At 38.5% G+C, this 27806-nt stretch overlaps 1 protein-coding gene across 9 annotated transcripts in view; it reads right to left on the bottom strand.

Moving 5' to 3' along the window:
- NEK10 (NIMA related kinase 10) overlaps window positions 1-27806 on the bottom strand; it is a 238958-nt gene that overhangs the window by 40609 nt on the left and 170543 nt on the right. For 6 of the 9 annotated variants that reach the window (XM_013057173.2, XM_004754324.3, XM_004754323.3 and 3 more), the window contains 5 exons: window positions 20705-20888; window positions 20512-20598; window positions 19014-19068; window positions 7334-7371; window positions 7094-7234 (listed from right to left, as the gene is read on the bottom strand). In XM_013057173.2, the coding sequence (XP_012912627.1) occupies window positions 7094-7234; window positions 7334-7371; window positions 19014-19068; window positions 20512-20598; window positions 20705-20888 (505 nt within the window). Of the gene's footprint in view, window positions 1-2329; window positions 6139-7093; window positions 7235-7333; window positions 7372-19013; window positions 19069-20511; window positions 20599-20704; window positions 20889-27806 lie in introns of those variants that run through there. The other 3 variants (XM_004754326.3, XM_004754325.3, XM_045088983.1) reach the window with 2 other exon arrangements.

The raw sequence follows: 27806 nt of genomic DNA on the forward strand, positions 1-27806 counted from the left end.
CCCTCAAGAGTGGTAGGGCTGTGGGCTCAGGTCCTGTAGGGAACGCTGAGAACCCTAGTCATGAGATGTTCCCTGCACCACAGCAGGGGGTAGGGTGGGATAGGAGATATAGCTTTCCAGGGTGTCAGAGACAGAGAGCCTGCTGAGTTCTGAAGTTTCCAGGCCCAGAGAAGTGGAGAAGAACCAGTGAACCCTCCCAGGCCCCTGAGATGGTGAACTGCCAGAATGAGAGAGTGTGCCCTATAGAGGTCTTGCTTTCATTCATGGCCACGGATGAAACCGTGTGGGCTGGGAACTGGAAATCAGGCACGGTCGTGCCACTACATTCTTTGGATGTCAATGTGGAAGGATAAGCATACTCAGTAGTCAGATCAAATACCAGCACAGGCTGTCTCAAAACCCCAGTACCACAAGGCCAAAAATGCCACTCAGAGAACAGAGAGAAGAGCAAGCCTCAGCTTGTCTAATTTTAAGCTGACAAAGAAATCACTAACACACTGAAATTTACCTATTAGGTAATTGACCCTGTGTTCTGATATGTGGAATGGGGCTCCATATAAAAATTAAGTTTAGCGTTGGGAAAATATAAAAAGTTAGATTTTTGGTATTCAATCTGTGGCCTAAAAATAGCATATGCATTTGGTGTAGTCCATTCAGCCTGACTCTTCTCCACTGACTTAGTTATTTCTTTTACTATGCTACAATGACTATGCAAGTCATGTTTGCTCCCTTTAGTCTTCCTAGAGGGAATATTTTTTTTAAAGAGTCAACTCTATTGATGTAACCCAGAATTCTCAAGAAGAAAATATTGTGGTGCAAAAACACACTATGTTCAGCACTGTGGATACAAAATTAATCAATCAAACTAAAGAACAAAACAAAACAACACTAAAAGAAAAGATGGCACACCAAGCCCCATTCAATTACCTGAACAAGAAGAATTTATCCCAGTCATGGAGAATAGGAAAAATTATTATTGTATGAATCTCAGACAATATGCTAGAGCATTTTCTAATAATTCCATTTGATCCCAGTCTAATGCTACTGGGTAATGTCCCAGTATACCTAACCAATAATTCACACCAATAAAGGTACAAGCAGTTTACATCCTATTGTATGTATTGATGTATTGGTATGCAGAAATTGATGTATTGATGTATTGATATGACTGCAGAAATTGATGTATTGGTATGATGTATTGGTATGACTTGCAGAAACTGATGTATTGGTATGACTTTACACACTGATCAATAAGTTAACTACAAAAATATATAGTTTTATTTCACCAGTCTTATGCTCAATTAACAATGTTATTTCAGCTTTTCTTTCTTGACTATACAAATCCTTGTTCTTCAAATGCTCTTGGAACTAGCTCTTTTATTCTCCATCTAGTTCTATCAATAATGGGTTAAATAAAACTAGGACACTTGCTAAAGAATAACTTAAAGAAGAATTGTGCTTTTGCATTCCGATACAGTAGAAAACAAGAAATAGTTGTATAATTTTTTTAAAAAATTAACACACTCTCTAAAATATCCCAAATAATCTATAGAACCCACAGTGAGGAATGTCAGTTAAGAATGGGTGAGGTCTGGGGCACCTGGGTGGCTCAGTCAGTTAAGAATCTGCCTTCAGGGGGCGCCTGGGTGGCTTAGTGGGTTAAGCCTCTGCCTTCAGCCCAGGTCATGATCTCAGGGTCCTGGGATTGAGTCACACATCGGGCTCTCTGCTCAGCAGGGAGCCTGCTTCCCCCCTGCCCTGCCTGCCTCTCTGCCTACTTGTGATTCTCTCTCTCTCTCTGTCAAATAAATAAATAAAATCTTTAAAAAAAAAAAAAAAAAAAAAAAGAGTCTGCCTTCAGGATTCCAGGACAGGGAGATCGAGCCCCACATAGGGCTCCCTCTAAATGGGGAGTCTGCTTTTCACTCTCCCTTTCCTTCTGCCCTTCCCCTTGCATGTGCTTTCTCTTTCTTTAATAAATAAATAAAATATATTTTAAAAAGGTGGAGGGCACCTGGGTGGCTCACTTGGTTAAGCGGCTACCTTCAGCTTAGCTCACGATCTCAAGAGTCATGAGCTCGAGTCCCGCTTCAGGCTCTGTGCCCAGTGGGGAGTCTACTTCTCACTTTCCTCTGCCCTGCTTGTGCTCTCTCTTCTCTCAGTCTATCTCTCTCTCTCAAATAAATAAATAAATAAAATCTTAAAAAAAAAAAAAAGGTGGGTTCTATGGGACACCTAGGTGGCTCAGTTGGTTAAACGGCCAACTCTTGATTTCAGCTCAGGTCATGATCTCAGGGTCCTAGGACTGAGCCCTGCATTGGGCTCTGTGCTCAGTGGGGAGTCTGCTTCAGGATTGTCTGCCTCCCTCTGCCCCCACACCTGTGTGCACACTCATTCTCTCTCTCTCAAATTAATTAATTCATTAATTAAGAAGAATAGTGAGGTCTCAGCTATATGAGAGGGCAGGTGGTTGGTTAGCTAGAAGAAAGAGGTCTCTTGCCTCTTTCTTATTAATATTGACTCACCTGTCACTGTACTCAATATTCAAAGTACCATATGTAAATAATTCAGAGGGGATTGTAAGCACTCTGAAACTGTTTTTAAGTTCTATTAAAAAGCATTAGTAATAATAGTCTGGAATTTGAGAGCCTTGTCTTTCTCCATTGACTCAATTATTTTGTACATTGCTACAATCTATCCCAGCCACACCGACCTCCTTTATTCCTACTGAATGGTGTTGTAGCTTTCTTCCCCTCCTTCCACTTAGCCTTGCCCCCAGGACAAAAACTCCCAAGGCAGGGTTGTGGGCTGCCATTCAATAGCTGATCTGCAATTTGCAAATTTTGGTCTTGGATTGGAATCCTCAGTAACGTCCATGAGACTGAGTATCTCTTTGGAGAGAAGAACTTGAAAAAAATCTACATCTCCAGGCAGCATTCACCTGGGACCTATCTCCTTTGGCAGGAAGAATTAGGAAGGAAATCACCACTGGTAAAAGAAATTTATTGCCTCCCACCACTTCCCCAATCTTAAATCTAACATTAAAAGTATCATTTTTCCCCATTCTTTAAGTCATCATAAGATGACTTATGCAAGTTGCTCTCAGTAGCAAGGATGAACAACAGTTTATATTGTGGTAATATGCATCGGTTACTCGATAAGTAGTTTTCAGGGGCCTGACCTCAGAGAAAGTACCCAAGATATATTTAAACTTATAATTTGGTTGGGAACTCTAACCAATATATCCAAATCCCAACAACAATATATAAAAGTATATAATTATATGTCAAATTGCATGGTATAGACAAGCATTATAAGAAATTCTATTAAAATCTGGGGAGCACTTTTTTATATGCTAAAAGAATGGCCATGAAATAAAACAAGAGAAGGCATGTACTCCAAACCACTTTGGTAATTGCAAAATTTAGCATTAATTACTGTATATCCATAACTAACTTGAAAGTGAGCTACTGAAGGTTGCTAATGACAAGGGCAGGAATATTAAGCTATGCTCTCTGGAATACTTGGATGAAACACTGACTACTTTATTTAGATCTGACCTTTATGAACAAAAGACAAGTATAAAAATAGCTTCTCAGTCATCTAGTAAGAAAGCATAATTAAGAGCCCAGAAATCATGAAGTGACAATTCCTATTCAAAATGCAGAGCATAAGAATTCTCATATATCAGCGCAGTGCCTGGCTCTTCACTGCTGTGAAATGGAAAAGTGAGCAAGGGAGAGGAAATGTCAGTGTTAATCTAGTCAAATTAGGCCATATTCTTAGTTGACATTACATTTGCACTTGAAACTTGGGCTTCCGAAAATTTACATTTGACCCATGTTAATGGCAACCACATTATTAAAATGTACTCAATGTACTTGACAAAGGATAAAATCCTCATAAAATGTTTTGGTATGATTTAGTTTTCACAAATATATGACACCATGTCCCCTACCTCAAGAGGAAAGACCTGTTTCTTTTTCAGACACAACACACCACATGCTTCCCCCATACAAAATATCTAGTTGTTAGACTGACACACAACAGAACCAACCAATTATTTTTTTAAAGAACTGAGTCTCGTAAAGCAGGGGGCACTTAATACAGCATAATCTTGCATTTTAATTAGAATAGATATAAAACTTTTCCAATTTTCTTTTCTTTTGATTATATTAAGGAGTAGGTTAGTATAAAACAAGTATATCAACACCATTTCTCAAACAGTAACTAATGTTCCTTCATAACAAAGTAAACAGACCTCAGGATAAGCAGATAACAATATCTAGCTAGAATTTAATACTTTTTTTTGCTTATACTTCATTTATTTTTATAATTGCCATCTATTTTTGGTAAGTCATTCTATACTAGTTTTGCATTTGTAGCAAGAATATAAACTCTCCCTTAACTAAATTTAAGTTGAGAAAGTGAGTCAAATTAAGAAACCTATATTAGGAAAAGAATAGTACAGATGATACTCTGATATGGTCAAATTTGTGTACTTAGGTAATCCATCAGTGACTAAAGTTAGAGAAATGCAACTAAAATACTTAACATGTTAAAAATGTTTGTTCGTTCATTCAATCCATGTTAATTAGTGTCAATATTTTCGTCCATGCAAGATAGAAATTCTTAAGTTTCCATTTCTGACGGCAAAGAACTGCATGTATCTGTATATGTATATATCATATGTGTAAAATATGTATAAAATAAATTCTTTACCCAATCTTGTTAGTATTAAAAGACAGAACAGGAAGACTTTAGTAGTGCTAACTTGAAATGGTTCCATAGTTATTCGTTCTACAGGAGTTTGTATCACCACAATATGAAGCTAGAAGTTCACTTTAGGACGACCAGAGAGACAAAATTATATTATAAGAGAGCCACTTGGTACTCTAAAATCACAGCTCTCACCATTTTTTCGGCCAGAGCATATGGAAAATGATGTTTACATTCTAGATATGGTCCTAGGAGCACACCCAAGTTTTGACAAAATTCTTCCCTCCCTGACAGTTTTTTCTGGAACATTTAGACGATACAAGGCTGGGGCTGTTGGTTATATACAATGTTCCTTTCATCCAAGCATGTTCTTATCTACCCAAAAAGGCTAAATCAAATGTTAAATAAATGAAAATACATTAATATAGACTGCTTGTGAAAAAATAAAAAGAAAAAGAAAAGAAAAGCTAATCATCCACACATTTCATGCTTTACCTATTTTGAGTAACTAATATTCAAGATATAACTTACAACTGCCCAAACCAATAGTGTCTCATGACACTTTGATCCAAACATGCTTCCCTATTGTTGGAGGGCTCTATTAATGTCACCTCTTCATTTTCTTAGGCTAGAGACAATGGGGGTAACAACTGGAATGGAGCATCATTTGCAGACGTGATAAGTCACATCACTGTCAATAACTCAACACTTTAAAAAGTATGACTTCTCTATTAAGCAGAAAAGTAATTTTGCATTAAGATGGAGAAAAATCAAGAGTTCTTTTACTTAAAGTTAGAATAACCCATAGATACCAACCCAAATGCTTTCATATGCACTAATGTGTCTATAACATTAGTAGAAATAGAGTTCTGTGTGGGTGAACTTTAGCATTCACTGACAACACTATAGTATATATTCTACAATATCTGTCAGTATACTTTATGATGGTCTAACACACTCTAAGAAATACAATATATTACATGCAAACTGTGCTATCATGCAGTTAGTTTGTTTAAAGGTCAAGAGATCTGACCAATTTCATGGATATAAAATAAGTCTTAAACTGGGCCAATTCAACATGCCCTTTCAGAAACAGAATTCCTATTATGAGTCACAGCAGAACTGTGAATTGCTTACATAAATACATTTTTCTGCTTTGTTATTATAAAATCAATCAACAACAATTTTAGCTTCATGATTATGTTATGTATAAACTTACCTTATGCCAAACAGCATGGTCAGCATGATAGCTATGGACATCTTAATAACAAAACCATCTTTTTTTGCATCTATGCTGATGGTGTAAATGGCCCCAGACTGTCAATAACTCTTCCAAAGCAAATTTAATAAAAGTGAAGACATGGACTAATGTTACAGTAAATCAATTCACATCGCTTATGTTCACCATAGGTGTTAACTCTACAAAAGAACGTGAATTAAGGAAGCCAAAATGAAAACAGCAATGAGCAATATTCCAAATTAATCAAACAGTAAAGTAGAACTTTATACTAAAGAGGCACATATTCATACGTATGTTAAAAGTATGATCACCATATGTTTTCCCTGAATTGTCCAGGTTTAGCTAACAGTTTAACTATTACTATTGAACTTTGGTCCTCTTTAATAGAAATTTGAAACATCAACTAACACACTCTGTTTTCCCCCAAACCATTACTTTTATGTTTTAAGAATCTCTAATTTCTAAATTATTAGAAAAACAATGTTATATAATATTGTTTTAATCAAATACAAATAGAAGTAACCAAAAAAGACTAGCTATGTCAGAATAAAGGAAATAAAGATAAACTTCACTCCCTTATATCATATAGGTGTAGAGTTTCTAGAAATGTGAATGTAGGGTGCCTGGGTGGCTCAGTTGGTTAAGCATCCAACTCTTGATTTTGGCTCATGCCATGATCTCAGAGTCATGAGACTGAACCCCGCATCGTGCCCTATGCCAGGTGTGGAGCCTGCTTAAGAATCCATCCCCCCTCTGATCCTCCCCACCCTTTTCTCTCTTTCTCTCTCTAAAAAAAAAATAAAGAAAAGAAATATGAATGTAAAACAACTATTATTTTTGTTCATAGGTATACATTTTAAGCACAAATAATTGAACTGGTTAACATCCCCACCAAAACAAAAATGTAAACTTTAGAAAAATAGCCTATATTATTTCAATCAAATTAAGTGAACACAGAAAGCATCTTGATACTATTAAATTGCCAAACTAATAATCGTGGATGAACAAAATGAAATTCTCCTGCCGTTTGTATTAAAATTACCTCCCAAGAATCATTCAGGCATTTCAGGCCCAACTATAATTCTGTATTCACCCATTGTGGGCTTGACATAAACTTGATCTAATAAGTACTACCATGATCTTTGAGATTGCGAAGAATCACAGCGGGAAGGCTATGGGACTGCCACCCCGTCACTAACTCGGCCTCTATCTCCTTAACGTGGGCCCTGAGCATGAGGGGTGGTACTTTCAGAAGCAGGTCAAGAGGCAGCAAAGCTGAAGAAATAAAAGGGGGAAAGATATGAAACTGTAACATAAATCACACTGAATATCAGGGAGGCATGCACAAATTTGTTACTGCTAACACGAAATTACCTGGTCTTGGTCTGGATCCGAATCCACCAGTGAAGTCCCTGAAAACAGAATTAGGGGCTATTAGAAGGGTTTATTCGACTTGGACTTGGTCAACACTGACTGAAAGTCTATACCTTACCATGGTTTATAATACAAAAATAAAAAAAGATTATTTTCCTTCAAGATGCTCTCAGAAGCTTAATAAAGAGGAAAACAAGCCCATTCAAACCCTAGCAGACCTCACATTCTACTGGCACATCGAAGAACCCTGTCTCATCACAGTGATTTATAAGCTCTAAGAATAACTAAGAACCTACATCTTAGTGTCTTAGATAATCTTCTTATACTTAAAATCAAAATGATAAAGTTACATTAAAATAACTACTTGGATAGCTCAGTCAGTTAAGCATCTGACTCTTGATTTTAGCTCAGTTCATGACCCTGGGTCATGAGATTGAGCCCCAAATCAGGCCTCTTGCTCAGCAGGGAGTCTGCCAGAAATTCTTTCTCTCCCTCTGCCCTTCTGCCTCACTTCTGGGCATGCCCTCTCTCTTTTTAAAATAAATTAAATCTGTAAAAAATACAAGTGTTTATAATTTCACATGTGGTATTTTTTAATGCTTTGATCCTGTTGTCTTAAAAAAGAAATTTTAACTATTCCTATGAAATAAGATGACTTTTGCATTTAAGAGGATTATATTTTTCCTTGTTTTCAGTGTTATTAACATCGCTCGTTTGCCTTGCCCTGAAATTCAAGACTTCCTGATCATTTTGCATTTTTGGTCTAGTGCCACCCCCTGGAGGTGGCCTTAGAGACCACCAGGGACAGCCATAAATAACCTTTGACCTTGTTTTTTCTGCTGATATCTACAGCTAATTTATTAATAGTTATTTTGGAATGAAATAAGAAACATCTGTGCCCTGACAAGTTATAAGAACTATACCAAATTTAATGTAACAAAATGTAATGCAAAATTTAAGCCCAACAAAAACATACTGAACATCTACTACATTCAAGGCACATGATAGGTATCTGCTGAGTAGGAATGGAGGGAGGGATTTAAATACAAATAAACATGGCTAGTAAATCTCTTACCCCAACATTTTCATTATAAGCACAGAAATCTTGATATATAAATGTAACACATACCTAAATTATGAAGCAAAACAAAATTGGCTCTCATTTACCCTCCTCCCAGCTGGAGTACAGGAATAATACCAAAGCCGATTGTAAGTTCCTTCCTTTTTCCTTTTTCCTTCTTCACTCCTCCTAACTCCCACCAAGCCAGCCCTCTCCTGATCCCACGATTGTCTCTGTCCCTTTCTCAGCACAAGTTCTTAAGTCAGTGAAAAGTCAATAGAAACTTGCCAGCCTTATACAGTTAATAACTCTCCCTAGTTCTGGGATAAGGGCATGTTTAAAGAAAGAAAATGGATAAGCCCTGCCCTCAGAAAGGTCAAAGAGGGGCATAATCTCAGTAGTATCCAAATATGGGCAGGGTGCTTCTAGGCTGAGCTGAGGAGCAGAATATCTTTGGACATATGGTATATCACAGCATGCACGAGTAACCCTGTGCCATAGCCTTCTAGACAGGTCTACCACTGTCCAACAGAAATGCCATGCAAATCACAAATAAAAGTTTAAGTTTTCTGGTAGCCACATTTTCAAAAAGTAGAAATAAAAAGGAGATGTTAATTTTAAGAATATATCCTATTTAACCAAATTTATCTAAAATACTATTTTAGCAGGCACTAACTATAAAAATCTAATGAGATATCTGACATTGTTTATATTTAAATGAATATTAAAATAAAATTTTAAAATTTCATTCCTCAGTCACACTAGCTACATTTCAACTGCTCAAGATCCACATGTGGCCATCGGCCTCCATATTCAACAATGCATGCCAGACTCTTCTTTGGAAGGTCTTGTCATTGTCTTCACAAACATTATGCCTGAGGCTAATACCCATGGCCTGTAGCTGCTAAGCCAGCAATACCTCTTAGACAATCTTAAATGGTAAAGAAAATGTAACTTGTGGAGATCTTTTATTCCTAAGGTTATGGGTACTTTTGATAGCTGATAACCACTCACATGCCGAGCTAAGTAGATGACTATTCCAGTTGTCCTGAAGAATCCAAAGCTTCAAACATTTGTACGTATTAAAAAATGGGCCAGTGATATATGTGAAACAGACTATCCTGACATTGCCAAGTTGCTGCCAACTTTGTTACTCCTTAATATAACGCTAAACTCCTGCATAATGAACTTTAGGGGATCTTTAGAATAACCACCACACATTCATTAAAACAATATTTATTAAGGGCCCACTATGTGTAGAAACTGTGCCAGGCAATACAGAAGGAATGGTGAAAAGAAATAGTCCCTCATCTTGAAACTCACAAGCTTGCAGGGGTATAGCAGGAAAACTGTTAATTTCTCTGGAAATTATATCATGGATCACAAGAAAGATTAGTCATCTGAAATTTTCAAATAGAACAGACTCATTGTAGCCAGAAGTGACAAACATTTAACTATAGGATTGTTAGGTCCACAGATGGGCGAAAGATTGAAATTATGCAGAGCCTGAGGGAAGTCTGCCTCTAGACTGAATCGGATTGAATGTTTATGTCCAACAGAACATTATGGCTGCAGAGGATGGTTTCCCTTGATAGTGTAAGTTGGAAAACAGACAAAAATGATTTAACACAAAGAGAACATTCCAGAAATGTTCTTTTCTGGTGAAAAGGCTTAATATAATGAAGCTTGTGTCCTCTGAAACTTTTGAAATGGGAATTGACTAATAGGACTTCAGGCTGATGAAACAGAATTTCAGAGAAACGGAAGGTTACAAAGGATTCTGAAAGGTCATCCCTTCCAACTCTCTTCAGATCTGGGGTAACTTCATCCAGAATTTATAAGCCAAAGCAGAAACTGAAGCACTGGTTTGGAATATTAGCCCACAACTTCCACCCCAAAGCAATAACGGGTAAAGTGGAGATTGAAGGTATTAACTTTGAAATTTCTTAAATCCACTTCTCACTGAATGGCTTCGAGTGCAGGGTAAATTACTTGGATAATTACTGTGTCAGAGGAGTCTTAGCCATGAAGGAGATAGAGTTCTAGAATTTTCATTTTGTAAAATCCTTCTGAATATACTTCTGGACCAAGGGAGGTGCATTACATTACTTAATTCAATTGTGAAAAGTAGTTAGTACTAGCTGATGTTGATAAAAGGAGAAATATTTAACATTTCAAAATGAGAAAGGTGACTTACAGTATTAAGATAATGCCTTCTGAGGCTACTGTAATCATACCATCTGAACTAACTAGCACTTTACTGCTTAGAAGTCTCTTTCAGGTAGCAACACTCATAATGTGTGGAAAAAAAACCGGCATTATGTGGGGTTCTCTTGTCCCCTATCTGTGAAGTTAACAGCAGTGATGTCACTACCGGAAAGGAGAACAGCACCCCTGAGGCTCTCCTCTCCTACTCCAAGAACTGCTAGAAGCAAACAAGCAATTAGCCACAAAAGTTTAGAACTAGCACAGAAAAGGAATAAAGTGGTCTTATTGATAATTCATTGTTTCTGTAAGACAGCTTGATAGGCTAGGTTGATTCTGGCAAGTAGTGATCAAACAGTATTTATTTAAGTAAAACTGGATATGGATTATGAAAAGGGGGAGTAGAGAATACCCACAAGTCAAAATAAGCAAGACTTCAGCTAAAAGGAGGCAAGACCAATAGGCCCTGAGGTTACACTAGGTCTTTCTAGTCACATATATAATGCTGGATGATCTAAAATGTCCAGTTGTCTTGGATGTAACTCCAAGACTAGAGTCAATTCACATGCTTGAATATGATTATGCATACCCTGATTTATCAAAGAAGTTGCGAGCCACAGGCATCTCCCAAACCGCAAACATTCGATGTCTCAGACCAACCTGCCAATGATACCCTGTTGCCTTGGCAACAGAATGCAAGCAGGCATGGAGAAATCTTGTTGCCTAAGCAACAGAATCTTAAAAGGCGGGGGGGTGCTTACGGCAAAGGCTCCTAGGTTCTAGTCTGTAAGTGGGATTTTAGTCCTCTTCTAATGAAAGGTATAGAATATATGGTAAGATAACAGTCATTCATCTGTTAATTAACAAGTATTTGTGGTCCGGCACCTGTGTGCAATACATTGCATTCTGAGAAATGCAAAGACGGCCCAGGCATTGCCTCGTATGTGACAGTATGCAATAATAAATATTAATTGAATGAATGAGTGAATATTCTTAAGAAAGGCATAATACAATGGCCAAAGCTTACTAGGAGTGAATGCACGTAATAGTTCAATAGGTTGAAGCCCGTGTGTGCATTATCAAGTTCCACTATACAGGATAATTTATTTGTAAATTGAAATAAAATGTTATATTTCATCGGTGAGAACTATCTACCTATGTACTGACACTTTAAAATCCAGATAAGAAACTGATGAAAGTCAAACCCATTCTTAATTCTTTCCTAACAAGTAGTAATGGAGGCAAAATTTAGATTATTTAAGTTAGAAATTTCAAATAGATTAATGTTAGAAATTTCAAAGGCAGTCTTAATTATTGATTTTGGGTTTTTTTTTCCTTGACACAGACATTAATTAAACAAGCTCTGACTAACTCTGTCAGTGTTCAAAAAATATCAAATAAACAGTAATAATAAAGATATTTATTATATGATTACTTCAAAAGAGAGATTTTGTGACAGATGGCTATGAAAAGTAAATTCTACTTTCTTACTCCTTATGATTTCAGAGATGTACACATCAAAATAAAAGATGATTTCCACAAATACTATCATGCACTTCAACCTTTCTCAATGTGTGAGTAGGGTTCAAATCTCTAAAACTGGGATTGTAAAAATGGTATACAACCACTCTGGACAACAGTTTGGCAGTTTTTTAAAAAGTTAAGCATACACCTACCATATGTTCCAGTAATTTCACTTCTAGGTATTTACCCAAGATTTTTACTTTTTTATTGACTTTTTAAAAAATTTATTCATCTGAGAGAGAGAGAACATGAGCAGGAGGGGAAGAAGGAGAGGGAGAGAGAGAATCTCAAGCAGACTTCACACTGAATGTAGAGCCAGATGCAGGTCTCTATCTCAGGACCCTGAGATCATGACCTGAGCCAAAATCAAGAATCAGATGCTTAACCCACTGAGCCCCAAACAGGCTCCCCAATGCAAGATTTTTAAAAGTATGTATCCATACAAAAACACAAATGTTCGTCACAGCTTTATCTGTTATAACCAAGTACTGGCACTCTAATGTCCATTAACAGATGAATAGAAAACAAACCATGATAAATCCATACAATGGACTACTACTTCAAAATAAAAAGGAATGAACTATTGATACACTATGAAAACTGGAGGGACAGATCTCCAAATAATCATGCTGCCTAAAAGAAGCCAGACAAATAGGAGTATGTACTATATAATTCCATTTAGATGAAATTCTAAAATGCTGACTAATCTAGAGTGCAACGAGCAGATTAATGAATGCCTGGGGTGGGGGAGTGAGGAGCATAAGGGAAGGTAAAAATGGACACAAGAACACTTGTAGGTGGATATGTTCACCATCTTAATTGTTATTTCACAGAGATATACATATTCAAAGCTTATCATATTACACATTTTAAATATGTGCAGTTTATTTTGTGTGAATTATACCTCTTTGAAACTGTTAAAACAAACTTCTCACATTCTCATTTAAGAAAAGTTGTTCAACTAGACCATCACATGACCTGTGTGCATTTGTTAAAAGCAATATATAAAAAATATACCATTAAGTTCATTTTTATCTGCCTTTCATTATTTACTAGCTGGAACTTCTTGTTCTAGTTATCTCATGGTTCCGCATCTTCAGGAGAACAAACTATTAGACCTTAGTAGAATAGGTCTATTGCAACTAAAGCAGTTATTTGGTGACATTCAAACGGAAAAATGTAAGTGTATGCCAGGTGATGTTTCTGCTAATGATTCTCCAATAACATGCAAAGATGTAAAAAAATGAAGGTGTAAAATCAACTGTCTATTCTAGTAAGTCAAAAGCCTAAAAGCAAATTATACTACGTGAATACACATACAGTATGAATGACCTGTTTATTATTAGGAAATGTAGGTCAACCAGAAGCTCCCCAAGGTCCACTGCTATAGTATAAAAACTGCTCCATCGACCTCTCCAGATTTTCTGGGGAGCCAGGAAAGCATTGGGAATGGTTGCTATATGGATGGCATCCTGATGGGGGAGATTTCATCTGGAGTCTTGGGAATGGGGGTTTGGAGATTCATCTCTGCTTTGTAAATGCCTCCAGTTCCAGACTGAGGAATGGAGTTCTCTCTAATGATCTGGTTGTTTTCAGTTTGGCTTCTAGGACTTTTGGTGACTTGAGGACGGAGGCTTGAGATCTGGGGAGGAGTTTGGCAAGGAAAGGAGCCCAAAAGAATTATTTGTTGATTTCATGTCATTTCTGCTGAGTAATTAATAGATGGAACATAGAACTTCCAATAGTTGAGAACTAGCTCTCTCTTGGTCTTGTGATTAATTATAGTCCTGAAAAGCATTTCATCATCTGGTGATGACCTGGATCACCAGGGTGCCTTCCAGTTCTAATGGGATGTTTCCTCTCATCAGCCTTGATACCAGTATCTCCCTAAGGAGGGCAGAAGCTGCCCTGCCTAGTTCCATTTGCAAGTCTATGGTGAGTTATTAGGGAGGTAACTTGGTTTTTCAGCAGATAATTGGCTTAATTCTGGGCCCTGATATCTGTGTTGACATAAGTTCAAAATTTATTCTTAAGTTTTCTCTTTGAACTAGTTAGCCAGGATGAAGTTTGAATTCTTAGCTCTAGTAGACATGCTCAGGTCAAACATGCACTTACCTGTGGTTTTTTCTAAATGAGACCGATTCTCTTTTTTAAAGAGCCAGTAAGGCTTCCCAAGAAGGAGAGCTGCTCTGGGTCTCATTTTAACTGGTCTACCATTTCATATGTGGCATAGAAGAGCCAAAAAATCTCTATGGCTTGATTTTCTATGTATCTTTATTCTATTTTGAAGCTTTGCTACCTTGTTTTAGATTCTAACTTCTTATTTAACATCTAAATATTTTCTATTATGTCACTTTGTTATTTTCTTTTATATCGTAACATCTAATTTAGCTTCTAAATATTTTCTAGTACGCAGTGTGGCTATCTTCTTTTAGATTCTAACTTCTCATTTAGCTTCTAAATATTCTGCAGGATGGCTTCTTATTGGTATAAACCAAGAAACCCAGAAAAATCCTAAACAAGTTAGATTGCAAATAACTCAAGCTTTATTTAATGTCTTTTAATTTAAAGAATCATAAGTACATTTTAGAGTTGTCTCTTTTCAATTTAGAGAAGCTCTGGGGATTGCTTGGAAGGAAATCAAAAGTCATTAATCTTCTTTCCTCTCATTTGGCATGAATCATAGGCTGTCTTTTGTCATTTCTTCTCTTCTGAAGTCTGCCCTTGTCTCCCTGTTTCACTCTGAGTTCCTTGAGGGAAGAGAGCTTGTCTTAAAACAAACCGAGTTCCCTGATGGCATGTCACACTCTACCACACACAGTACAGTTTTCAAATATGATTTTAGCTTCGGTCCTATTCACTGATGTGACTTCTGATCCAACAATCTCAACATTTGGGTTATTTCCCATTTTCCACCTGCTGGATGTGGTCATTAGCCACAATTCAAAGGGGTTAATGTAATTATGCTCTGTAATATCCCCTTTTTCAATGAGCTTCAGTTTGAACTTCTCCTTTCTGTTGATTCTGGTTCACCCAACTAGCTATAAAATGTTAAGATGATGACTAGCTTTTAAAAACCATCTCAAGGGGCGCCTGGATGCCTCAGTGGGTTAAGCCTCTAACTTCGGCTCAGGTCATGATCTCAGGGTCCTGGGATAGAGCCCCACCTCAGGCTCTCTGCTCAGCGGGGAGCCTGCTTCCCTCTCTCTGCCTGCCTCTCTGCCTACTTGTGGACTCTGTCTGTCAAATAAATAAATAAAATCTTAAAAAAAAAAAAACATATCAAACTCTAGAACATGTAATAAATATGTTTCTTTTGTTTTTGAAGGTCTGGACTTCAACTGAATTTGTGCAAATAACACAATTCCATGAGTCCTTTGAGAAAAAAAAAAAGACTAGAATTATTTAACAATTTCAAGATGCATAAATTTATCTGATTGGAAATTCCCATTTTAACATAAAATTCTTTTAACTGGGGAGTAAAACCCATATGTCATAATGTATTTTTGCACTAAAATACTTGTTTTGCACTTCTTCTATACATTTAAGCAATTTCATATCAATGAATAAATTATCCAATAATGGAAAAAAAAGCCTTCTGATCAAGTTCTTAGAAATATAAATAATCACAAAATTGGGAAATGCTACATTCCCGAGGGCGCTTGCTAAGTATTTTGCAGGAAAACATGTGGAACATTTTCCTATGCAAACGCTGTTTCCAAGCAGTTGGAAAGATTTCCAGATCAGCTCACAAAAATCTATTCAACTTGCAATGTGGTTAAGACAGAAGCTCTGATGCCAGAGTTGAAGAAAACAAACTGACTCCATGCTACCAGGCGTTCAGATCCCCAGCTCCATAGCCATGTCTCCCAAACCTGCCTCCCCCCTTGCTGGACCAAACGAGCAAGAGCTCCCATGGCTCCAGGCTCCTGTGTGGGGCTTCCACATCTGTGGAACATAGGGGTATAGGTGGTGACTTAAGGACAAAATGACAGAAGGTAGGCTATGGGAGGGAACTGCAAGCCCGGGAAACTCCTTAGGTGATCTTACCATTCAAGTCCCAAGTCCTCCAGATCCCCCATTCTCGTTCTCCATTCTCCTTTGGGTTTGGGACTGTTTCTCTTTCCCCTGCTCTCTCCATTACTTCCAACCACCACTCCTCTGCACACTGGCCCACTAAAAAATGTGTAGGCTTTCCTCAATTATGCTTCTGGTATTTTAAGCACTTGGATCAGTTTTCCTTGGGCTTTTGTTACTAGCAACACTGGAAATGAGTTAGGACAAGGAAAAGTTTCACGCTAACCATTCCTGAATATTATGTGAAAAAAAAAATCAGTAATCAATGGTACTGTATCTTTGACTAAACAAAAATGATTTTCTTTCTTTTTTTATTTTTTTATTTTTTATAAACATATATTTTTATCCCCAGGGGTACAGGTCTGTGAATCGCCAGGTTTACACACTTCACAGCACTCACCAAAGCACATACCCTCCCCAATGTCCATAACCCCACCCCTCTTCTCCCAACCCTCCGCCCCCCAGCAACCCTCAGTTTGTTTTGTGAGATTAAGAGTCACTTATGGTTTGTCTCCCTCCCAATCTCATCTTGTTTCATTGATTCTTCTCCTACCCACTTAAGCCCCCATGTTGCATCACCACTTCCTCATATCAGGGAGATCATATGATAGTTGTCTTTCTCTGCTTGGCTTACTTCGCTAAGCATGATATGCTCTAGTTCCATTCATGTTGTCGCAAAGGGCAAGATTTCATTTCTTTTGAAATCTTGGCTGCATAGTATTCCATTGTGTATATATACCACATCTTCTTGATCCATTCATCTGTTGATGGACATCTAGGTTCTTTCCATAGTTTGGCTATTGTGGACATTGTTGCTATAAACATTTGGGTGCACATGCCCCTTCGGATCACTACGTTTGTATCTTTAAGGTAAATACCCAGGTTCCTCAAAATGTTGAAAATAGAACTGCCCTATGACCCAGCAATTGCACTACTCGGTATTTACAAAAATGATTTTCTCTAGGAACTCTTCTTTGCCACCCAACTGAACCCCTCAGGATTTTGCTAAGTAGGTTCTTCATTCTGAATTCTTCTTCCCAGCAGCACCCTTGAGCCCAGAAGCAGAAAAGAGTTCCATTCTGGCTGCCTAGCACCTAGAACCTGCTCCCTCCAACAAAGACCCCTCATGGAAGTAGATCCAGGAGCTCAGCCCTCCCTGCAGCAGTGAATAGAGTGTTAATTCAAACCAGGCCCCCCCGACTCTCTCACACAGGACACCAGATCCTGAGAAAGGTGACACATGGATGGAACAAACAGACTGGGAGCTTCTTTGTCCCAACACCAGGGCCTTTCTGAGCCTGTGTCTCCTCTACAGATTGCAGCGGCTCACCTGACTTTCATTCCTTCTTAAGTTTGATTCTCTGGTTCCTCAAAGGCCCCCAAAGCCTTTGAATGAACCTCCCTTTTGCACAAGTCAATCAGAATCATGTTCCTTTGCCTGGTCCAGAAAGCCCAACTGCTGAAGCATAGCATGGCCTTAGCCTTTTGTCCCATGGCATGTAGCCACGCCCCCGACCAAGGTCACCCGCAGCTTCAATGCATTCCAGCCTCAACCAGCACCTTCATCTCAGAGCTGTCTCCACTCACGTGTCTGCCCATTTTTATACTGGTTCTTCTTCACTTCACCCTCCTCAAATCTAGACCATCCTCACAGCAGTTAACGTCATCTAATGACCAGAAACCACCAAGTATTATCTTTTCTAACCCTCTTCTCTGCTTTTCTAGCTTAATTTTATCTTTGCCTCCCTTTCTTCAGATACAGAGAAAGGGCTGTCACTTCCTCTTTCCCAGACCTGATCTTTGGGCTCCACTACTCTGTGCCAGTGTTCCAGCAATTTCTTTCCCTCTTTATCTCTCCTCTCCACTGGCTGCCTCTTCTGAGTCCCAGCCACCCTGAGGTCATCCTGAGTCTAAGAAGGTCCTTTTCCATCAAAAATCGCTTGCCAGCTAACTGGCCAGCTCACTGGTAGCTTCCTTCCCATCTCTGCTTTTGCAACTTCTGAAAGCACCACGATCGAGCTTCCACTCCTGTCCACCTCACCAGTGTCGCGGAAATCACCCTCAAGAACGTCATCAGGGACTTTCAAAAGGCCCGACTTAATAGTTTCATTTTAGTCTTTTGTCCAAGAGATAACTGTTGGAGAAATTGATGGTGGTCCTAAAAGAGTTCTTTTTACTTTTAAAATAGAATCCCCCAAACATATTTATCCTCCCTTTCAGCTAGATGTGTTCATATAATTAAGTTCTGGCCAATGGTATGTGAGCAGAAGGGATGAGCACAATGCCTGAGTCATGTCCTTAAAAGGAAGGGGCACGTCTCCATGTGCTCCTTCTACTTCCTGCTGGCTGGGATATGGAGGTGATGGGGTCCACGTTTGCCACATTTGCCATGAGGATGACTTTCATTCCTTCCTAAGTTTGATTCCCTGGTTCCTCATTATGTGGGCCCCCAAAGCCTTTGAATGAATCTCCCTGTTGCACAAGTCAATCAGGGATTGACAATTGGGATTGTGGAAAAACAAGATATAAGGAGCCAGGGCTCCAGATGGCCTCATAATGCATAACTAACTACTTCTCTGGTCCAGCCCTGAGCTCCATTAGGCTAATGGCTTAGCTAAGATCACAAAGCTAGATTAAACCCAGGTCCAAGCTTAGTACACTTTCCAGTACGCTCCTGGTAAAATGCAATCTGTGCTGGGAGGGTGGGTCTATCAGCCTCTACCACCCATGTCCATGGTGACTTCTGGCTACGAGGTTTTGGTTTAGCAACCAATAATGGCTCTGCAGACTTCTGGGAGCTCAATATGTACACACCTTGTTTGGGATTGTCTTTCTCCTCCTGAGGCACTAAAACTTCTCTTTAAAATGCCTGAAATAAGAACATAAAAATAGCTTTACATTTTCCCTGTGCAAATCTTTTATTTATTTATCTATTTATTCATTTTAAAAAGCTGCATTCTATTATGTGAGCAGTATTTAGCATACTCTAAAGACGGTCTTCATTTATAAAAGTATCAGTTAAAATAGAAAGCTTCAAATTACTATTTACTGGACAGGATTGTTTAAGGTCCTTTTTCCAAAGGAAACTCTGTTATTAGTAGCTAATAAAATACAATAAAATATCTATCTCATAATTATCCTAAGGGCCTTGACAAGATAAGTATAAGTTACCACATGCAAGTTTAAGGGTTCAACTTTTCCTTCCTCGCTTTCCCACTGACCGTCCTCACCACTGTTACCCCAAACATACAAAGCTGAATTAATCTCAAAACAGCTTGTAGAATCTGCTACATATGAATATTTTTTCCTGTATAGCTTTCATGTTTTCCTAATCACCAATCAAGACATTTTTATCTAGCAAGCAGGAATTTGTGGGAAAATAGATCAATGATGGAAACAGATTATCCCAGAAAATCTGAAACATCTAGTCATTATTTTACGGACAGTTAAGTTTGGAAAGGAACAAAAAATGAAGCAAACGAAGCAACTCCTTAGGGTTTTACTTAGGTCCTTGGGGAGACTATTTTAAACTTTCTTTTATGAGATTTTCATAGTATAGTCATTAATGAGAGGAAATCGTTTATACTAACTTTATTTCAGAGTATTTCTACTTATCTAATTAATGTGCCTTCAACCTACTCTTTTAAATGAATTATTCTTATCTCACCATATTCTATTTTAACCTTTCTTTTCTTTCAGTTGCAGATTTGAACAAATTGAATCCTATCTTTCCTTATAATCTTTACATTTTTCCAAATATATCTTTTCTTTTTCATACCTCATACCCCAGACTATTTACTTTCCTGTTTTAAATCAAGAGTCAGAATTCACGGATGGACTGAATTTACACATTCCATTTTTTCATAGTAATAAACAACTAAAATATTTATTTTACTTTAGTGTTTAAAATATATCTCTTCATAATGGAAATAAAATTGTACAAAACGTAGTCTACGCCAGGACTAATTTCTTCTCCAGGTCTCTAATCCCTATAGACTAGATTCATAAGAAGTCACTTCCATTATTCTTGTGGTTATTTAGTGTGTCTCCAAATTAGTTATCTCCACTCGCCAGTTGGAATCTGGGTTTGCTAGTAGAAATAATGAAACTATTCACTTGACAGCTGAGGCAACAGAAGACCGCAGTGCCAGCTGGCCTCTGGGCCCATCACAGAGCTAGACCAACCTGTCCTAATTAGCGCCGCACCTGGAGAACAAACTTCTGCCTATGTACATGACGGCATTTACTCAACTACCAAGTGTGATTCCCAAACCATGACCTACCGGATCCCCGCAGGCCAGCAAAAACTTACTGAATGTAGATTCTTTTAAAGGGCTTGAACTGGAGCTGCTGGAGTTGTCCGAAATGTCCAGTTCATCATCTAGCTCTGAGTACATATCTGCACGTGAATCAAAGAATAACAGAATAAAATAAAAAGCAAATGAGCCTCGAAAGAGACCGAAGTCAAGAGCTCATATCTGCTGTCCCCATTTCACTAGCAATACCTTTCTCGATATTTTCCAAGTTGAAGTTCTCCTCCGACAGGATTTCATCACAGGCCCTGTCTTCCTCCTTACTGCCGGGGACCTGGAAGCCCTCGGGGGGCAGGTCTGCGCTCTCTGAGAGTTCGCTTTTCAGGCTGGCGGCCCCACTGCTGCTGCTGCTCAGGCTTGCCTTCTCGAAGGTCTCCTGCAAGACAGATCCAGCTTAGGGTCGCCTTTCCTTCCTTCCTTCTGCAGGACCCAAAGTTTGTCAGTGCGGATAGGAAAATGCTGGCTGCCTTCTTATAAATGTTTGTGCTCAAGTGCCAGTAACATTGTAGCCACACGCCAGGGGTAGAGCTCCTTCAGTCTAGGACTAAGAAGAAAGTGTAGCTGCACCACTGGACAAACAAGAATGGATATACCAAGATGCTCAGTGACAGAGGTCTGTACAGTCTGGCAGAAGAAAGTGAGGCACTAAGGAAAAGATATGTACCAATGAAGCCGAAATTACTTTCCTTTAAGTTATCTTAATAATATTTGTTCTGTCTCAGGCGCCTGGGTGGCTCAGTTGGTTGAATGTCTGACACTTGATTTCTGCCCAGGTCATGATCTGAGGGTCGTGGGATGGAGCCCCACACTGGACCCTAATGCTGGGCATGGAACCTGCTTAAGATTCTCTCTCTCTATCTACCCCTTCCCCCACCCCACTCTCTCTCTCTCTAAAAACAAAACAAAATAAAATAAAATAATAGTAGTAATAATAATAATACTCTTTTCTCTCTAAATCATGGGGATAAAAGGTACAGCATAAGGAGTATAGTCAGTGGCATTGTGACAGCACTGTATCATGACAGACAGTAGGTACACTTGTAGTGAACAAAGCGTAAGGTATAGAATTATGGAATTACTATGTTGTACACCTGAAACTAATGGAACATTGTATGTCAATTATACTTCAATATTAAGAAAAAAAAACCCACTATCAAATCTCAAAACCACAATGGGTAAGTAGGGCTTAGTTTCTTCAAATCTCAGGGAACTTAATGGCGGACACAGCCAGGCCATGGAGGCAGAGAGGTGCAGTCCCCTGAAACATGAAGAGCTGGGCAGAGGCTCCAATGATGACCAATGCACGCTAGAGACACAGGTCCATGGTTTATTGTTTTGTTTTCAGATACTTTTTTCCAAAATGAAAGTGACACCCACAGCTACCGGGTGAGGTTCCTAAAAACTCCATAGTGATGGAATTTAAGGTGAAGCAAACCTAAGACGTTATGAGTGACTAGACTTAGAAGTCAGCCTCTGAAAGCTTTCACGTGTTTCCGTTCACTAAACAAGACAAAAAAATGAAACAAATATCAAAGAAATGTTGTGCCATGCAAACTGTTCGACAAATTTTTGCTTGTTATCTCTGTTTCCTGAGAATTTTTTCATTGCTCTTTCCTCAAGCTTTCACCAAGAGGCTTGGAGATAGTTCTCATTTTGTTGAAGCCAACATGCAGTTCATGGAGCACTTTAATTTTTTTTGGCTAGTCCTCCATCCCACGTCTTCCTACTTTCGTGACTCAGCATTGTTCATGCCTGCCTTTTGGATCTACTCTGGTCTGAGAACTTAGACCCAAAATGGAAAATGCTTCAGACACTCTTTGGCATTGCTGAATTTGTGATTCTCTCACATTTTTCCCATGCTTAAGGCTCATAAGGGGCTTCCAAAGTCAGCCGCAGCTCTGCCCAAGCTCAGCCCCTGACACCAAATCCAGGAGGCTCCTTCTGAGACTCAAAACTTTCCTGCCAAACTCCCTCAACTCCTTCCATGCTTTCCTCCTTTTTCTGTCCCAATCCACAAATCCTTTTTCTTCCAACATCCTCAACTAAAGTCAGAAATGTACATAGAAATAAATGTAGGGGTTTTTCCTCCTATGGCTTTTTTTTTTTTTTTTAAGAGTTTACTTATTTATTGGGAGAGAGACAGAGAGTAAGAAAGAGATCATGAGAAGGGGGAGGATCAGAGGGAGAAGCAGACTCCGAGCTGAGTAGGGAGCCCGATGCTGGACTTGATCTTGGGACTCCAGGTTCATGACCTGAGTTGAAGGCAGTTGCTCAACCAAATGAGCCATCCAGGTGCCCCTCCTCCTATGACTTTTTTATCCAAAATTAATCATCCACTGCCCTATTCTAAAGGCCATAACTAGATTTACAACTTTTTAGGGACTATACACTCAAGATGTGTCAATGTTATCAACGTTTTTAAAAAGAGAGAGAGAGAGAGATCATTTGGGAGTTGACAAAACTTTATTGCACTGAAGCAACTGGATGCCAGAATCCATATATCTCTAAAACTTGCAAAACTGTAGCAAACGCTTTGTTTCTTTTTAGGACAGACACGGATAATACATTTCTCTTTGGACAAATGAATAGTGAGGAGAAGCTGTGAGTCCTGATGCAGGCATTCCAGACTTGAGGACCTTTGACTTGCAACCAATAATCAAGACCCAGTTGGGCTGCAGGTGAAGTCATTTGCAATCATCAAAATTGCATCCATAAATAATTGGGTGTTTGCTTAGCATCTAATAAAGGGTTATTCATATTCTGAGAGATGCTTTTTCAAACTCTGTAAGCATGGAAGATATGATATAGTAATGTAGAATGTATAGCTATTTTTTTTTTTTTTTTTAAACCCTCTGTAGGCTCTTGTAGCAGTTTTTGCCTCAAAAAAAAATCGATAGAGTTCTTGACCTTGAAATAAATGATATGCCACTGTAGACACATTTTCCTGAATACGATTTCCAGAGTTTTTCCTTGTGGATATTTGAGTACCCAACTTATTACCAACTCTTCCCTTGAACAACTGGGGCTATTTTAGTCTCTTTTAGATCCCCCCATGCTTTGGATAATGTTTTCTACATAGCAACTGCTTAATAACTAGTTGCTGTATTGAGATTAAAGGGAGAAAAGGGCCAGGAAAACAGGTGAATTCCCCTATATGGTGAGTAGGTTTTGTAGCTTCTGGGTTTTTTGTTTGTTTGTTTGTTTTGTTTTTATCTTGCCTGTTTATCCAGAATCCTACATTGTGATTTTTCTCTAAGAGCTGAAGAGAATATCTGGTAACACACCAAAAAATAGGAGTGAATGTCTCCCTTCCTTTTTCCCCTTTGCTCTTACAAAAAGTTATAAAACTCCACTCATCTGTATTAGAGATGGCTGGCCCAGAAATGGCAAAATGCCCCTGTAACCCAGTAGGCATTGGCCAAAGTCAGAGATGGTTACATGCTTTTAGCCTGAGGGTTGAGGCCATTAAGGTATTTTCAAAAGTTGCCTCCAGCAAGTACATAAACCTGTTAAAGGGAGTTGGGTATATGTGTGTGTGTGTGTGGGGGGGGTGGAATGTGTGTGCAGCATTGGGGGATGCAATTTGGCTGCTGTCATCTTTTTTACTTTCTAATTACTTAAGATTTTTCTAGGAATAGGAGATGGAGTTAACTATATATATTTTAACTATATATATATTTTTGGCATCTATATAGCTCCTAGGAATGGATGGACACATTCTGTGCATCAATATGGCAGCAAGAAGAAGACAATGCAAATCGGACAATAAAATTATTACTGATATGGAAATCATCACCGTTACAGGAGACACTTCCTGTCACAGTGCTGTTATAGGCACAAATATGTTTAGCTCGGTTTTGCTCATTATAATGTAATTTTTTATGTGTGCAGCAGATTATAATACATTTTCAGTTGAATAGCAATTCTAACAGTAACAGACTGACATTGCCTAAATTAACTGCAACAGTAGGGAAAGAATTAAGAGAGTCTATTTTATTAAAAATAGTGCAAACTTTTTAAATTGCCCAGAATGTTTTATCAGGAAAGACAGAGAGAGCGAGAGAGAGAGGGAAAAAAATGTGAGAAATAAACATAAAGCACGACACTAACTATATCCTGTAGATGCCTTACTTTAGAACCATAAAGAAGGCACCATTTCTTTTGTTCTAAAATAGTCATTCTATTTGAGCTATGTCTTTGCCTACTGTCTTCTATTTGTTTAGGTAATAACTGTGATCTAAGTTACATAAAGTTAGGGCTACCCAGTGCTTGACAGCAATTCACCTGGCTGAGGTGATTTTTTTTTTTTACACTAAAGAAAAACATATTCAATAAAGGGAAAATCTTATGATACAATGACCATAAAAATCGGGAAATAAAGTTGAATATTAAGATAATCTTGTTAGCTAAAGTACAAATGAAATGCATCAAATATTAACTATATTTTCTGTGTTGATAAATTATGGACAGTTTTTGATTTATGGATTTTTCTCAATTTCCTAGGGTACTTTTATTTTTTTTAATTTTTTATTTTTTATAAACATATATTTTTATCCCCAGGGGTACAGGTCTGTGAATCGCCAGGTTTACACACTTCACAGCACTCACCAAAGCACATACACTCCCCAATGTCCATAACCCCACCCCCTTCTCCCAACCCCTCTCACCCCAGCAACCCTCAGTTTGTTTTGTGAGATTAAGAGTCACTTATGGTTTGTCTCCCTCCCAATCCCATCTTGTTTCATTGATTCTTCTCCTACACACTTAAGCCCCCATGTTGCATCACCACTTCCTCATATCAGGGAGATCATATGATAGTTGTCTTTCTCTGCTTGACTTATTTCGCTAAGCATGATACGCTCTAGTTCCATCCATGTTGTCGCAAAGGGCAAGATTTCATTTCTTTTGATGGCTGCATAGTATTCCATTGTGTATATATACCACATCTTCTTGATCCATTCATCTGTTGATGGACATCTAGGTTCTTTCCATAGTTTGGCTATTGTGGACATTGCTGCTATAAACATTCGGGTGCACATGCCCCTTTGGATCACTACGTTTGTATCTTTAGGGTAAATACCCAGTAGTGCAATTGCTGGGTCATAGGGCAGTTCTATTTTCAACATTTTGAGGAACCTCCATGCTGTTTTCCAGAGTGGCTGCACTAGTTCGCATTCCCACCAACAGTGTAGGAGGGCTCCCCTTTCTCCGCATCCTCGCCAGCATCTGTCATTTCCTGACTTGTTGATTTTAGCCATTCTGACTGGTGTGAGGTGATATCTCATTGTGGTTTTGATTTGTATTTCCCTGATGCCCAGTGATATGGAGCACTTTTTCATGTGTCTGTTGGCCATCTGGATGTCTTCTTTGCAGAAATGTCTGTTCATGTTCTCTGCCCATTTCTTGATTGGATTATTTGTTCTTTGGGTGTTGAGTTTGATAAGTTCTTTATAGATTCTGGACACTAGTCCTTTATCTGATATGTTGTTTGCAAATATCTTCTCCCATTCTGTCAGTTGTCTTTTGATTTTGTTAACTGTTTCCTTTGCTGTGCAAAAGCTTTTGATCTTGATGAAATCCCAATAGTTCATTTTTGCCCTTGCTTCCCTTCCCTTTGGCGTTGTTCCTAGGAAGATGTTGCTGCGGCTGAGGTCGAAGAGGTTGCTGCCTGGGTTCTCCTCAAGGATTTTGATGGATTCCTTTCGCACATTGAGGTGCTTCATCCATTTTGAGTCTATTTTTGTGTGTGGTGTAAGGAAATGGTCCAATTTCATTTTTCTGCATGTGGCTGTCCAATTTTCCCAACACCATTTATTGAAGAGGCTGTCTTTTTTCCATTGGACATTCTTACCTGCTTTGTCGAAGATTAGTTGACCGTACAGTTAAGGGTCTATTTCTGGGCTCTCTATTCGGTTCCATTGATCTATGTGTCTGTTTTTGTGCCACTACCATGCTGTCTTGATGATGACAGCTTTGTAATAGAGCTTGAAGTCCGGAATTGTGATGTCACCAACGTTGGCTTTCTTTTTCAATATTCCTTTGGCTATTCGAGGTCTTTTCTGGTTCCATATAAATTTTAGAATTATTTGTTCAATTTCTTTGAAAAAGATGGATGGCCTTTGATAGGAATTGCATTAAATGTGGAGATTGCTTTAGGTAGCATAGACATTTTCACAATATTTATTCTTCCAATCCAGAAGCAAGGAACATTTTCCTATTTCTTTGTGTCTTCCTCAATTTCTTTCATGTGTACTTTATAGTTTTCTGAGTATAGATTCTGTGCCTCTTTGGTTAGGTGTATTCCGAGGTATCTTATGGTTTGGGGTGCTATTGTAAATGGGATTGACTCCTTAATTTCTCTTTCTTCTGTCTTGTTGTTGGTGTAGAGAAATGCAACTGATTTCTGTGCATTGATTTTATATCCTGACACTTTGCTGAATTCCTGTACAAGTTCTAGCAGTTTTGGAGTGAAGTCTTTTGAGTTTTCCACAGAGTATCATATCATCTGCGAAGAGTGATAGTTTGACTTCTTCTGTGTCAATTTGGATGCCTTTAATTTCCTTTTGTTGTCTGATTGCTAAGGCTAGGACTTCTAGTACTATGTTGAATAGCAGTGGTGATAATGGACATCCCTGCCATGTTCCTGACCTTAGCGGAAAAGTTTTCAGTTTCTCTCCATTGAGAATGGTATTTGCGGTGGGTTTTTCATAGATGGCTTTGATGATATTGAGGTATGTGCCCTCTATCTTTACACTTTGAAGAGTTTTGATCAGGAAGGGATGCTGTACTTTGTCAAATGCTTTTTCATTGAGAGTATCATATGGTTCTTGTTCTTTCTTTTATTGATGTGTTGTATCACATTGACTGATTTGCGGATGTTGAACCAACCTTGCAGCCCTGGAATAAATCCCACTTGGTCGTGGTGAATAATCCTTTTAATGTACTGTTGAATCCTATTGGCTAGTATTTTGTTGAGTATTTTCGCATCTGTGTTCATCAAGGATATTGGTCTATAGCTCTCTTTTTTGATGGGATCCTTGTCTGGTTTTCGGATCAAGGTGATGCTGGCCTCATAAAATGAGTTTGGAAGTTTTCCTTCCATTTCTATTTTTTGGAACAGTTTCAGGAGAATAGGAATTAGTTCTTCTTTAAATGTTTGGTAGAATTTTCCCGGGAAGCCGTCTGGCTCTGGGCTTTTGTTTGTTTGGAGATTATTAATGACTGTTTCAATCTCCTTACTGGTTATGGGTCTGTTCAGGGTTTCTATTTCTTCCTGGTTCAGTTGTGGTAGTTT

This window comes from Mustela putorius, unplaced genomic scaffold (genome assembly GCF_011764305.1).
Source record: "Mustela putorius furo isolate JIRA1106 unplaced genomic scaffold, ASM1176430v1.1 tig00003834_pilon_pilon_pilon, whole genome shotgun sequence".
In the NCBI taxonomy this organism is placed as follows: domain Eukaryota; kingdom Metazoa; phylum Chordata; class Mammalia; order Carnivora; family Mustelidae; genus Mustela; species Mustela putorius.